The 11,773-nt window shown below is 40.2% G+C and overlaps 3 protein-coding genes across 10 annotated transcripts in view; all 3 read right to left on the bottom strand.

Annotated features, from left to right (window-relative positions):
• Window positions 1-45: 45 nt before the first annotated feature.
• aqp10b (aquaporin 10b) lies at window positions 46-3,356 on the bottom strand. Its single transcript, XM_034124839.1, has 6 exons — window positions 2,927-3,356; window positions 2,000-2,126; window positions 1,465-1,602; window positions 684-802; window positions 380-597; window positions 46-300 (listed from the first exon to the last, which is right to left on the bottom strand). The coding sequence occupies exons 1-6, from the start codon at window positions 3,224-3,226 to the stop codon at window positions 120-122; spliced, it is 1,083 nt and encodes a 360-aa protein (XP_033980730.1). The 5' UTR covers window positions 3,227-3,356; the 3' UTR covers window positions 46-119.
• Window positions 3,357-5,081: 1,725 nt separating this feature from the next.
• hax1 (HCLS1 associated protein X-1) lies at window positions 5,082-8,124 on the bottom strand. 2 transcript variants are annotated; one of them, XR_004555417.1, is made up of 8 exons: window positions 7,954-8,124; window positions 7,004-7,251; window positions 6,378-6,592; window positions 6,221-6,281; window positions 5,996-6,129; window positions 5,649-5,769; window positions 5,349-5,540; window positions 5,082-5,229 (listed from the first exon to the last, which is right to left on the bottom strand). XR_004555417.1 is itself a non-coding variant. In XM_034125512.1 (7 exons), the coding sequence occupies exons 1-7, from the start codon at window positions 8,016-8,018 to the stop codon at window positions 5,467-5,469; spliced, it is 918 nt and encodes a 305-aa protein (XP_033981403.1). In that variant the 5' UTR covers window positions 8,019-8,124; the 3' UTR covers window positions 5,082-5,466. The 2 variants fall into 2 exon arrangements, 1 of the variants encoding a protein (XP_033981403.1); XM_034125512.1 differs by having other exon boundaries at window positions 5,082-5,540.
• Window positions 8,125-9,733: 1,609 nt separating this feature from the next.
• ubap2l (ubiquitin associated protein 2-like) overlaps window positions 9,734-11,773 on the bottom strand; it is a 37,100-nt gene continuing 35,060 nt past the window's right edge. For all 7 annotated transcript variants that reach the window (XM_034124577.1, XM_034124576.1, XM_034124581.1 and 4 more), the window contains one exon: window positions 9,734-11,170. In XM_034124577.1, the coding sequence (XP_033980468.1) occupies window positions 11,075-11,170 (96 nt within the window). In that variant the 3' untranslated portion in view covers window positions 9,734-11,074. The remainder of the gene's footprint in view (window positions 11,171-11,773) is intronic.

Raw genomic sequence — 11,773 nt, 5'->3', positions numbered from 1 at the left:
GGACTGTTTTCATTTATCTGCACCAGAATAGATATTCAAATAAAACAGTTAGACATTTACAAAGACAATATAAATAGCATTTACTGCACACATGACAGTTTTTCTCCTCTTTATCATGGCTAAGCAGGTTTTACACACTCCGGCCCCATCTTGCCCTCAGTGACCTCCAGACACGAGGTCTGGAGCTCAGCCGCAGTGGGGGGGTGGTGGACTTCAATCATCAGCTCGTAGATCAGTGTTCCCAGCAGTGCCCCGACACAGGGAGCCACTATGGGCACCCACCACCACCCGCCTCCGGCCCTGTGGAGAGATCATTCACGTGGGTCAAACGAGGGCATATTTCACAGATTAAATCAATGGCCTGGGTCCAATTACTCACTTAAAAACATCCACCCCCCAACCGGCGATGTATGTGAAAAGTCGAGGCCCGAAATCCCTGGCCGGGTTGAGGGCATAGCCGCTGTTGGAGCCCATGGAGATGCCAATCACTAACACGGCTGCCCCCACCAGCACAGGCTGAGCTCCGTCAGGGAGGGGGCTGTTCCTCCGGTCGCCCAGAGCCAGGACACACAGCAGCAGAGCAGCCGTGCCGATCACCTGGAGGACATGGGAGTGTTACACACATGAAGAAAGGCACCGTGTGTGTGTATATATATATTTAGAGCAGAATGACATATTCAAACCTGGTCCACCACTCCCCCCCACACACTGAGGTAGTCAGCTGGGTAGGTGGCGAATATCCCTGCCGTGGCAGTGGGACCTGTCACTGTCAGCACTCCTCCGCTGTACGTCTGGATGGCATCTGTGGACAAACACATGTAGCATTACCAGACTGATGTGAGCATGATTCAAGTACATAGAAGTTGTGCTACTTAAAAAATAAAATAAAATCCTATTTATTGAATAATTATCTTTCAGTGTAACTAAATATGTACTGATGTACAATTAATTGTCAATGACTACTATTTTCAGGGATCAATATTATTTCCAAATTGTAATGAAGTAGATTTCAGTGCGTCTTAATGGTGTCTCAGAGCAGAACAATCGAAGTACACTTAAATCTGTTTTAGTATATACCAGATACAAAGTCATATTGTTTATAGTAATCCACTGAAATGACCGACAGTCTCTTAAAAGTCCTAATCCAATAGTCCCTAACAAATGTAAAAGTTATTCTACATTTAGTATTACTTGATTGAAACTACAGTACCCAGCTGTTTTTGAAAGTGATTGTTCCTTTTTTGCAGAAGGAATCTTTGTGACCTGTTTTTCTGAATGGGCTTTGGGCCACAGAAATGGTTGGTAAGTTAATAAAAGAAAAAGAGACGGACTAATGCACGTTGACAATAAGACAAAGGGCCAGATTTTTCCTTTAATGTGGACTGTCCTCTTGTATATTTAGAACATTTCTGGTTCTTCAGCATATGGTGTGATTGTGACTGCAGTGATCATGGTTGAACTCACCGTAGTACTGCAGGCCGACGGTGGCAGCAGCCAGAAAGGCTCCGAGCATCTGGAAGAAGACGTAGAAGGGCAGCTTCAGCCAGGGGTGTCTGCCCAGAACACACAGGCTCAGAGAGACAGCAGGGTTCAGGTGGGCGCCTATGGAGGAGAAGAATGAAGAATGAGACTCAGAATTTAAAAACAGATGTAGGTCTCCTGAAATCGACAAAAATAGAATGTCTGGATTACTCCCAGCGTTTCCAATGGTGTCTTCCATTTCATTCATTATGTGTACATTGTTGGAGCACATTAGAAGTTCCTTTAAAAGAGTACTCTGCCAAATCTGCACTAATAACACTGTCATGATTGACATGTTAAAAAAAAACAGAGACAACATCTTGTTCCATTATAAACCTGGCACCTTTACCCACAGAGCAATTCAACTCTGACAGTTAAGGTTTATTTTATTCCTCCTTTTCAAACTGGTAGTCTTCAGCTCCAACCTGGGGGAATAGCATTTTTAAAAAGTGAACTGAAGGTTGATATAGCCCCTTACCTGAGACTCCACGAGACACAAAGACCCCAAATGTTACTCCCAGAGCAAAACCCAGATTGATTGACAGGTACTGTCCCTTCTTATCTTCAGTTGTGGTCACCTGGGCAACGGAGCCACATCCAAATAGCTGCAATGAAATGAAGAGCTATATTAGAAGAACATAACAACCTGTGTGTAAAAAAATAAAACATTAAGAGCAGTGAAAAACATTAAACTGAATACAATCTGCATGACTTTACAATGTATTTAAACAACTGCAGCTTTTTAGATGTGATTCAACTTCAAATGTACTTGCTTATTTGCACACAGAACAGTCCAGCATGATCAGATAAGAGGACACACATCGTTGGAATAATTTCCTTTTTTATGAACTTTGCTGAGGAGCCTGCTTTACGATTTGGGTTGTAAACGTTAATTGCCCCGACAGGAGAGACAGCTGCAGAGACCAAGAAACATCTCTGCTTCATACCAAATCACTGATGCCCCACCCTCGCTCTAATCCTCCCCTCTCACCTCGTCCTCCCCACCCACTGGCTCTCTCTCTCTCTCTCTCTCTTTCATACTGTCTGTCTGTCTTTCAGGCCAAAGTCCTTGGTTATCTATTGTGCGGATTCACATCTTGCTTCAAAACAAGGGAGTACGTATGTTATTGCTTTATTGCTTCAGATTGATTAAATACTTGATGTTGAGTTTACTGATCAGGTGACAGTTTTGAAGAACAGCTAGAGAAGGAATGCATTGTATTTTGTATTTGACAGCACATTCTATTAAATGCATAAGGCTGCAGCTACTGTAAATATATACATTTGAACAGAAACATGTTTTTACAGAGGAATTTTAAATATTCAAGGACACCAAGTATTGAAATTGACTTTGATTGCTGTAAATCTTATGCTTTAAATTGAGATCTATAAGTTGAATACTCACAATGAGGACGTAGACCCCGAGGCATTCGGCCATGCACTCCCTGACCAGCTGGTTTCTGATGTGACATTTCCTCAGCAGCCTCTCCATCCCGGAGCTTTCCTCGGGCCACAGCTGATCTTTCAGAGCGGGGCCGGTGGCTGCAGGTGGAGGGGCCCCACACAGCACTGCTCTGTCTGCCTGGCTGAGCACAGTCTGCCCTTTCATACTGGAGCTGTATTCTACGTCACACACTTTATGACATGGCTGAGGTGGCGGTGAGTGTACACGCAGGAGAGGAGAGTAGTTCATTTTGGAGGGCATCTTCAAACCTAAACTACTGAAGATATGCTTAAAGAACACTTCACTGCACAGAACTGGACTCCTGCTAACAGGCCTGACTTTCTTGGAGGGTTTCACAGCTGATTGGAATGACTTCTGATTGTCCCTCTTGTTTGATTGGTTGTTACATTTCTTCTTCTCTGACCAAAGAAACAGGATCTGAGCCTCCTCAAGCTCGACATCCTTTATTTAAAACAAGACAAGTGTGTCCAAATATTCAGTAAAGTTCTTCTGTTTTATGAGGAATCAAATTGTTTCGGTGCCATATTGCTACTTTATTGTTTACCACAGAATAATAAAGCTGATAAGAGATGGAAATCTCTTTGGAAATATGTGCTCATCATTATATTTTTTGCTAAGGATAATTACTCTACATGAGAGATAATTGACGGATCATATACACCATCAGTTCTGTAGAATTTTACACTGCTGCCAACAGCGCAGTAACTCGCGGCAAACAACACATATAAGTGAGGAGATAACATGTTCGTCAAGAGATTATCACACTGATTATAGTTCACTGATAATATGTCACTGAACTAGATAGTGTAACACAAGAGAAGCAGGGTTTAGTAGAATATAATCACATTTCCAGATATTTCACCTCTTTTTTAATGGTCTAATAGCATCTGTAAACTATGTTTTAAAGTCCATTTAAATGTTTCATATGAAGATAACCTTTCAACTAAAATGTGAATGAAGAGGAAGGTAAACAAATAATGACTTTATTGAATCTTATAGTTTATTGCTAGCACTTCTTTTATGAATTGTATTTATTTAATTGTATCTGATTTTATGTCACACAAATAGGTTAGTGTCTAAAGGACATTACCAGAATGAACTCCACACTATATCATTCTTCTACATTTACAAAAATGCTTTAAAAAATCTGTTCTCTCTGAAGTTGAGTTTACTGACCATTTTCAAAAGGAAAACTCCCAAGGTGCTATCATCTCCACCCCCCTCACAAAGGCAGATGTTCTAGAAGATGAAAAGAGAAATTAAACCTTTTGAAATTTCACTCATGAAAGAGCGTGTAATTATTAAAATGTTATCTGGATGTAAATTAAAAAATGTTCTGGTTCCAAAGCACATGGAAAATACAAACCTGATGGAGGTCATGCTGACACATTCACTATGAGGGCCGAAGCAGTCATCCATAACAAGCCGTGAATAAAGAGCTGAAATTATGATGTCTGTTATAAGCTTGGCAGAAACAGCAAAGCCGTGACAGGAACAGAACGTGCTGCATGTCAAAATGCCCTCCTGTACAACAACATCACAGTGAAAAAGCAGGTTTAGAAAGGTTTCATTTAAAACCATTTAACCAAACCATTTAAAATGCATAACTTCCATAAATTCTCATTTCAGTTGACCTAAAAACACTGTAGCTGACTGGTTTTCAGCACACACTAACCTGGTAGGATGGACCACATCATAGGCTGTAAAATATATAATGAGGATATTTTAGGTTCAACTTCCAAAATCAGTTAAAAGGTCAACTAAAAACCTCCTACCCTTGTTGAAATGAATGCCATTATGCATTCACAAAATGGTCCAAAAATGTAAAAGCCAAAAAAGGCCCTAGTAAGCCACAAGGATTTAAAAAATGTAATGTACTTGAATTAAGCACACATCAATTTAAAACTCCAGCTGGACTGGTCATCAGTCTGACACCATTAACAATCTCTAAATATGTTAACTGGAAGTATTAAATAAATCAACCTTTACTATTAAGACTGTCAGTCATTTTTCTTGTGTGAAAAATGATTCTTATTTAAAAGTGGCTAGCCTGAACTGTGTACAAAAAAGAAAAAACAGGCAAATAACAACAATGTTAATAAATTAAAACTCTTTATTTGACATATCACACACTCACATCCATACAAGCTTATCCTACAGGAAAAATTCAAAAATAAAATATGTAATTGTGAAATGTTAACTACCTGATTTGTGTTGATTTGTTAAATCACTAGTCTTTTTTTTTTTCAGGGATTGGCAGGTTTGGAGTCTACATTGGTAACCCTGACAACAGGCCAGAGGCCCTAAACCAGCTCAGTCCTTTTGGCAATCGAAGGTTACTTAAGTGTTTTTGTTCATAAATTCATAAATATTCTTAACATATGCAAACTCACAGCTCTAGAGTGAAACACTCATAAATGCAACATTTTCAGGGAATCAAAGCTAGAGAATGTACTCCATGTAATACTCCACTTTACGTTTTATTTAAACGCCCCGAAGACACTTGAGAATAATGAGTCATCGTCCCGCATGTCTCCAAAGGGCTTTTGCCCACCTGAAATACAGACAAGAATGCATTAGACCTAAATCAAGCAGCTAAATTAGTCAAGATAATATCAAAAAGCCTGTACACTTCATGAATAGTCACTATGTATTGACTGACCTGATATGGCCGGTCCTCTCTGATGCTCGGGGCCCTCCAGGACCCCGGGCCCTCCGGAGCGGGTCACCGTCGTCTCTTCTTTGCCTTGGCTGTCTCTGACTGTTCGCCTCTCCTCTACAGTCTGACAGACGGCAACACAGTAAGAGACATTCATTGGAATTCACAACAAAGTGGTGAAATAAAAAGAGAGGATGAAGCTAAATGTATAAAATAGTCAGAGAAGTTTGTAATAAATATCTCCCTTTTCAGGGTTTGAGCATATTTTAAAGATAAGAGGGATAATATTGAGAATTTAAAATGTTTCTGTATCAGTACATGCATACATCAGGAGAAACTGTTTCTCTCACCCCGTCAGGTTTCACCACCTTGGTGACGGTGACTGACTGGAAGAATGAGCGGGCTCTGGGTTGGTTGGGTGCCTGACCAGCAGGTGGCGTCAGAATCTGATCCAAGCCCCGAGAGGACACTGCAGAGTCCAGATCTGGAAGGGAAGGATGGGAACAGATAATCAGTCTGAACACAAATCATAAACTTCATTTGTTTTTCTATAGGATTAAACAAAAAAAAACCACCTCTGTCTTCTTTGTGCAACTCTGGAGTTCTCTGTGGGCCTCCTTTCCAAATATCATTAAACTATAAAGAAGAGAAGTTAATACATAAAAGTAACACTGCATGTTGCCACAGAAAAAAAGTATTGATGGCAAAATGGAAGTATGTATCTTAAATCACCTTTGAAAAAGGCGTCCAGCCATGAAATTGCGAGCTTGGGAATTCTGGTGAATCATAAGAAGGATGGCCATCATGTCTGGGCTCAGTTTGGGGTCCCTGTGGCTCTTTGTTGGGAGATCTGAGCATGAAGTCTCTCAGGGGGTTCCCACCAAACCCCCCCGCACCTCTTTCAGCTCTGTCCTGAGGTGGTGATGGCGGCAGGATTCTGGGAACACCTGGAACATAAGAGAAACACAGACTAAATCTACAATGGAGAATTGCTTTAGACTCATTCTCACTAAAAATACAAATTTTGACCATTGACAAACATTAAAACTAAAATAAATACAAATAAAAAAACATGTAAAAAACGTTTGTCCTTGTTGCCATAATATTCTATACCAGTAAGTCACTTGTTGAACTCATCTAAGCACATAGCATTATTTGTAACCTCGACTCAAATCCGGTTACTTAGCTTGAATTGTGCATTGCGTCTTTAAGTGAATGTGTTTTAACATCCTGTCTTGATGTATTATGAAATGTTTTAATGTATCATTTTTAATAGCACAAGCAAACCTAAGTAGTTCCTTTTCTTCTCTATACTGAGATGAGTGGTAAAGTACTGGATCACATGGCAGTCTTCATACCAAAGTGTCCAGAGCCCGGCTGCCCGTCCCAGCCGCCCAGCTGGGAGAATATCTCCTCCATCTCCCTGAGGACCTGGCCGAACATGGGGGGCTCCTGGATCCTCATCCCGTCGGGGCCCACGCTGAAGCCAAACCTCAAGGCACTGTCGAAGGGGTCCTGCTGGTCCCCTCGGAAGCCATCATTGTATCCATCTTCTTCATCATCCTCATCGTCGTCGTCATGAGTCATAGCATCGAAGAAGGGGTCCCTGATGCATTACAGCAAGTCAAATAGATGAGTATTCTTGGCATGGACACCATTTAGCTTTTGTATTGCTAACAACCATTTAGTGTAATGTCGGCTGAGTGTAAAGCCCTATTATGATCACGTTTAATATTATTTTTGTTTATGTTCTAGTAAACACAAGCCATGTCACACGATTGAATGCTCTTAGTTTATCAATGACAGTTTGTCTATACCTTCATGTAATATAAATGAGTCTTCTTAATGTGTGAGTCGACAGGACACCACGTGACTGATGCATTATATTGTACAACTGTTTTGTACTATAATGCTTTAATATGTCTACCATCTTTTTAAATAATTGCAATGACACATACACATTCACTTTTCAAGGCCTAGAAGGTCTTCAGCTATTATCCTACAGATTCACTTGCCAATTATATACACTCCTTTCTTATTCTAATGACATGCGTGAATAAAGAAACAAACAACTGATTGCGTTAATAGACTTTGAAGTACTCAATCGTATTAATCCGGAGGTCACTCTAAATAAAACAGCCACCATGCTAGCCGAGGGACCCCTGTGGTCAGCCTGGCAGGGAAACACTAAAGCTGTTTAACTAAGGAATAGCGTGCGACGCAGGTACCAAGCTGCACCAAGTTAGCGAACTCCTGTTAGCTTAGCTTAGAGTACAGCTGCGTCCTGAATATGACTCAATACACTTACCTTCGGCCACGATAATGGCCTCCGGGTACTCCGAAGAACCCGCGAAATAAGTCAAAAACACTCATTTAACTCCAGCTTTTGTTTTAAAAAAAAATCATAACTAAACACAATTCCAACAGCAGACACGACACGACATCCTCAGTTGTCAACAGTATCGTAAAGTGTTCTAGATACTTCAGAATTACGTAATCAGTCGTAATGCTACGTTACCGTAAGTTATAGAAGTTACGTGCACTCAAAAACTAAGCACACCAGTCTCGGGAGCCTCTTGGATGTCAACAAGGATGCTAAATGCGAAACTCTCGTTTGAGTTTCTAATGTTTGAAATGGAGGTTGGAAGGAATTCAATAATTAAAATGGTTCATCAATGTTGTCCATAATGAAAAGTTAACTTTACTTAAGTACTTAATTTTTACGCTACGTTACATTAGGCCAAGTTGTAAATGTTAAATATTGCTGCATTTTAATACCATGCAAACATATTTGACCATCAACACCTTAACATATTTTAAACAAAACAATGTATGCATGACTTTGGCCTCTAATAAAGTATGATTACTCTATTACAATCGAGTTTGATGTTAAGGTATTCTGATTCTGATAACAAATTACCCAAACACTGCCGGTTGGTTGAAGTGCGCTGAAGTGTTTGCATGTTTAAAGTCCTAGCAACCGCGTTCCATCACCAAGCGACGAGGACATGCGCCCGTCATAAATTAAGTGCAATATAATGTTCATTTGTTTTAATGATGTACTAAAAACAAAAAGAGAAAAAAGAAAACACAGCTGACTCCTTTTCAGCTGTTTGAATACTGATAAGTCACCCAAAATTCAGTGCTAAAAATAGAACTACATACATTCCAAGAACTTTCTGCCTAGTGAATTATAATCGTTACAGTCTGTACAGTAACTAGAACGTGTTCATTACATGTACTGGATTGAAAAATGTAAAGTTTCCCATACATTTGTTATAGTGTAGTGAAAAGAAAAGTTGTGCTTTAACTTTCCACCACGTCTGATAAGGTGCCTTAGCTGAAACAGGACCTTATGGCACTTTCCTATCTATCAGGACCAGCATCATGGTATGTATGTTTACATTAAAGAATGGCCTACATACAATACATACACTGTAAGGATTAGTAAATGGCAAGATTGCAATGTATTCAGATGGCATCTTAAATAACTAACAAGACCAATCTGGTAAGCAACTAGCTGTCATTCACATAGTAAAAAAAAAAGATTATTTAGATTTGAAATTATGCATAGGCCTACACACTATAACAAAAAAGAAACAATGCAAATGTCTGGAGAAGTGCTGTGTTTGGAGAGTAATTTGGCCCTGCTGATCCCTAGTCTGTAGATAACTCAGACACCAACCTTCCAGTCCCTGAGTCAGAGGCCGTTTCTCAATGTCGAGTAAACCTGCTGCAGAGCCACTATTTCAAGTATAATACGTCATTGAGTGGCGCCGAAGGACTGTTTAAATGCATGTTAAATGCCCAGCATTCGGCCCACTCGATGACATAGTATACTTGAAATAGTGGCTCTGCAGCAGGTGTACTCGACATTGAGAAACAGCCAGATAGTTTCAGTTGTGCCAAACACTTGATGGGACAGCTGGTTTGTCATTTCCTTGTTCCCCTGATATCAAGTGTCAGCGACTTTACCGTTTCATCCATCAGATTTATTAGGCCAGCCTTCAGCAACACACACACACACACACACACACTGGGCCTCACGTCAAACTGTTGCTACATTTACAAGCCACATGAGAAACAAATAGTTTCTTAAAAGACATTCACATCCAAAATGATGAAAATGTATTTTTCTTGTTTATTTACTTAATATTTATACAAAATAAAAAAAATATATGAAACGAAAAGCTAACAAATCTGTAAGGATTTGAGAAGGAAAAAGCCATTGAACAAACAGGGACTACAGTACTTGTGTTTTTTTTATATATGTACAAGACAAGTTTATCCATTTAAATTGTTTTTAAAACGCACAGTACAAAAAGAAAAAAGAAATCACTGACAAAAAACCCATAGTACAATTCTGTCCATCAGTATTCAATGCTGCAGGTTTCCTTACAATAGGGGACAGGTGGTGAAGCAGGGAGGAGGTGGGGGGCCTCAGAAAACTAAATAAAATTAAACGCACTGGAAGGCAGATTGGGTGTGTATTGGCCTTGGAAATCATTCAACAACTCTTGCAGAATAGGTGGGGCCTTAATGCAACATCTTTATAATTCATGGGAACAATTATTGTACAAGTGTGGGATAATGAAAAATTCTGTGCTAGGGAAAAAACAAAGCACAGTACACAACCATGGCCCCCGTGTGTACAAACATGCACGCAGTCACATGACGAACACACTTTCCTCACAGTCCGAGCCAGTGAGTTCGCTTATATGTCTTTATATATAATATATCTATATTTGGTAAAAAATAAACTTCACAACTCTACCAATTTAGAGAATTGTTTTTTTTTTTCAAACTTAAAATGACAAAAAAAAACATTTAACAGCAATCAAGCTAATTTTTGTGTTTGGGCATTTTTTTTTGTGAGGGAGGGGAAACGTTTCCACGAAAGTTAAAGAGTGGGGATTTGAGGGTGAGAAATACAAAACCAGCCTGTCCCCCCACCTTCAGATATTACTTCATTCCTCCCCATCTGCAAGAAAAAAAGGGGAGAGGGAAGACTAAAAAAAAAAAAAAACAGACCATACAGGAAACATTCATTCTTTTAGAAAACAGTTCTATGTTACATACAAGTCAAAGAAAAAAAGAGGGCGGGCTGGGGGTTTAACACGATACAAATTCCCAACACTCAATATTTCACCTCTTGAGGGTGCATTTCTATAACCATTTAGCTTTGATCTTCCCCTCTCTTCTAAGCCCTTCCTGCCCCCCCCCCCCACCCGTCCATGCATCGTTACAGTGCTCGTCCTCTCGGCACAGCACCTCCTGACCACAGGCAGAGCGCAGGAGTGCTGGGCCAAGAGACGGGGGCGGGATCTCTGCAGGAGGAAGAGGGAGTTTATATGTGGAGACCGTCTGCGGAAGGAGTGATGAGCCCCCTTCTAACTTCTGTTAACAGCGTGGGGGCCCAACAGTAGATGTTAGTTGGCCCCCCAGTTGTAGGTGTTGTATGCCGACTTGTTGATCTGAGACTTCTGCTGAAGGGAGGCGTTCTGGCTGCGCTGTCCAGTGCCGCTCTGTGGGGAGAGGAAAGAGTTGATGTGAGCTGTCCATCAATGCCATGTTTTAACTCAAGTATTTTGTTGCCAAGCGACAGGACAAACCTAAATACACTTAATGATTAATCTGAAAATAGACCACTTTAAAATGGGATTGCAAACATTGGCCTGGACATTACCTACAAGGCATGAAAATAAAAGCACAGGCTACAGTGTTTCCACTAGGATTAGCTTTGTGTCTAAACAATCAAACAGTCATTCTACCACCACACAAAATTCTGTTCTCGAATGCAATCACTTTATAATTTCCATCTTATTCATCGGTTATGTTTGGAAAACCCCATGAGCCCTCCTTAAACCACATCAACATAAATTCGCATAGCACTTATTAAAAAAGCTGTTAGCCTGCTTCTCCAGATATTTCTTACTTCCATAACAATGGTTTTCCTTTTAAAAACAAATGCTGACTGGTGTGTTGCCACTCCATGCCAAATTCATCACAGCACACAAGGCTAAATGATGATGAATAAAAACACGAGTAACCTGTGAGTTCATATAATCTCTGATAATTATAAACAAAAGAAAACCAGAACTAAAAGCCAATTAAGTGTCTTTATGTCT

Source organism: Trematomus bernacchii, unplaced genomic scaffold, assembly GCF_902827165.1.
Source record: "Trematomus bernacchii unplaced genomic scaffold, fTreBer1.1, whole genome shotgun sequence".
Lineage (NCBI taxonomy): Eukaryota > Metazoa > Chordata > Actinopteri > Perciformes > Nototheniidae > Trematomus > Trematomus bernacchii.
The sequence above is the reverse complement of the archived record's forward strand: the minus strand, read 5'-3'. Positions and strand labels throughout refer to the sequence as shown.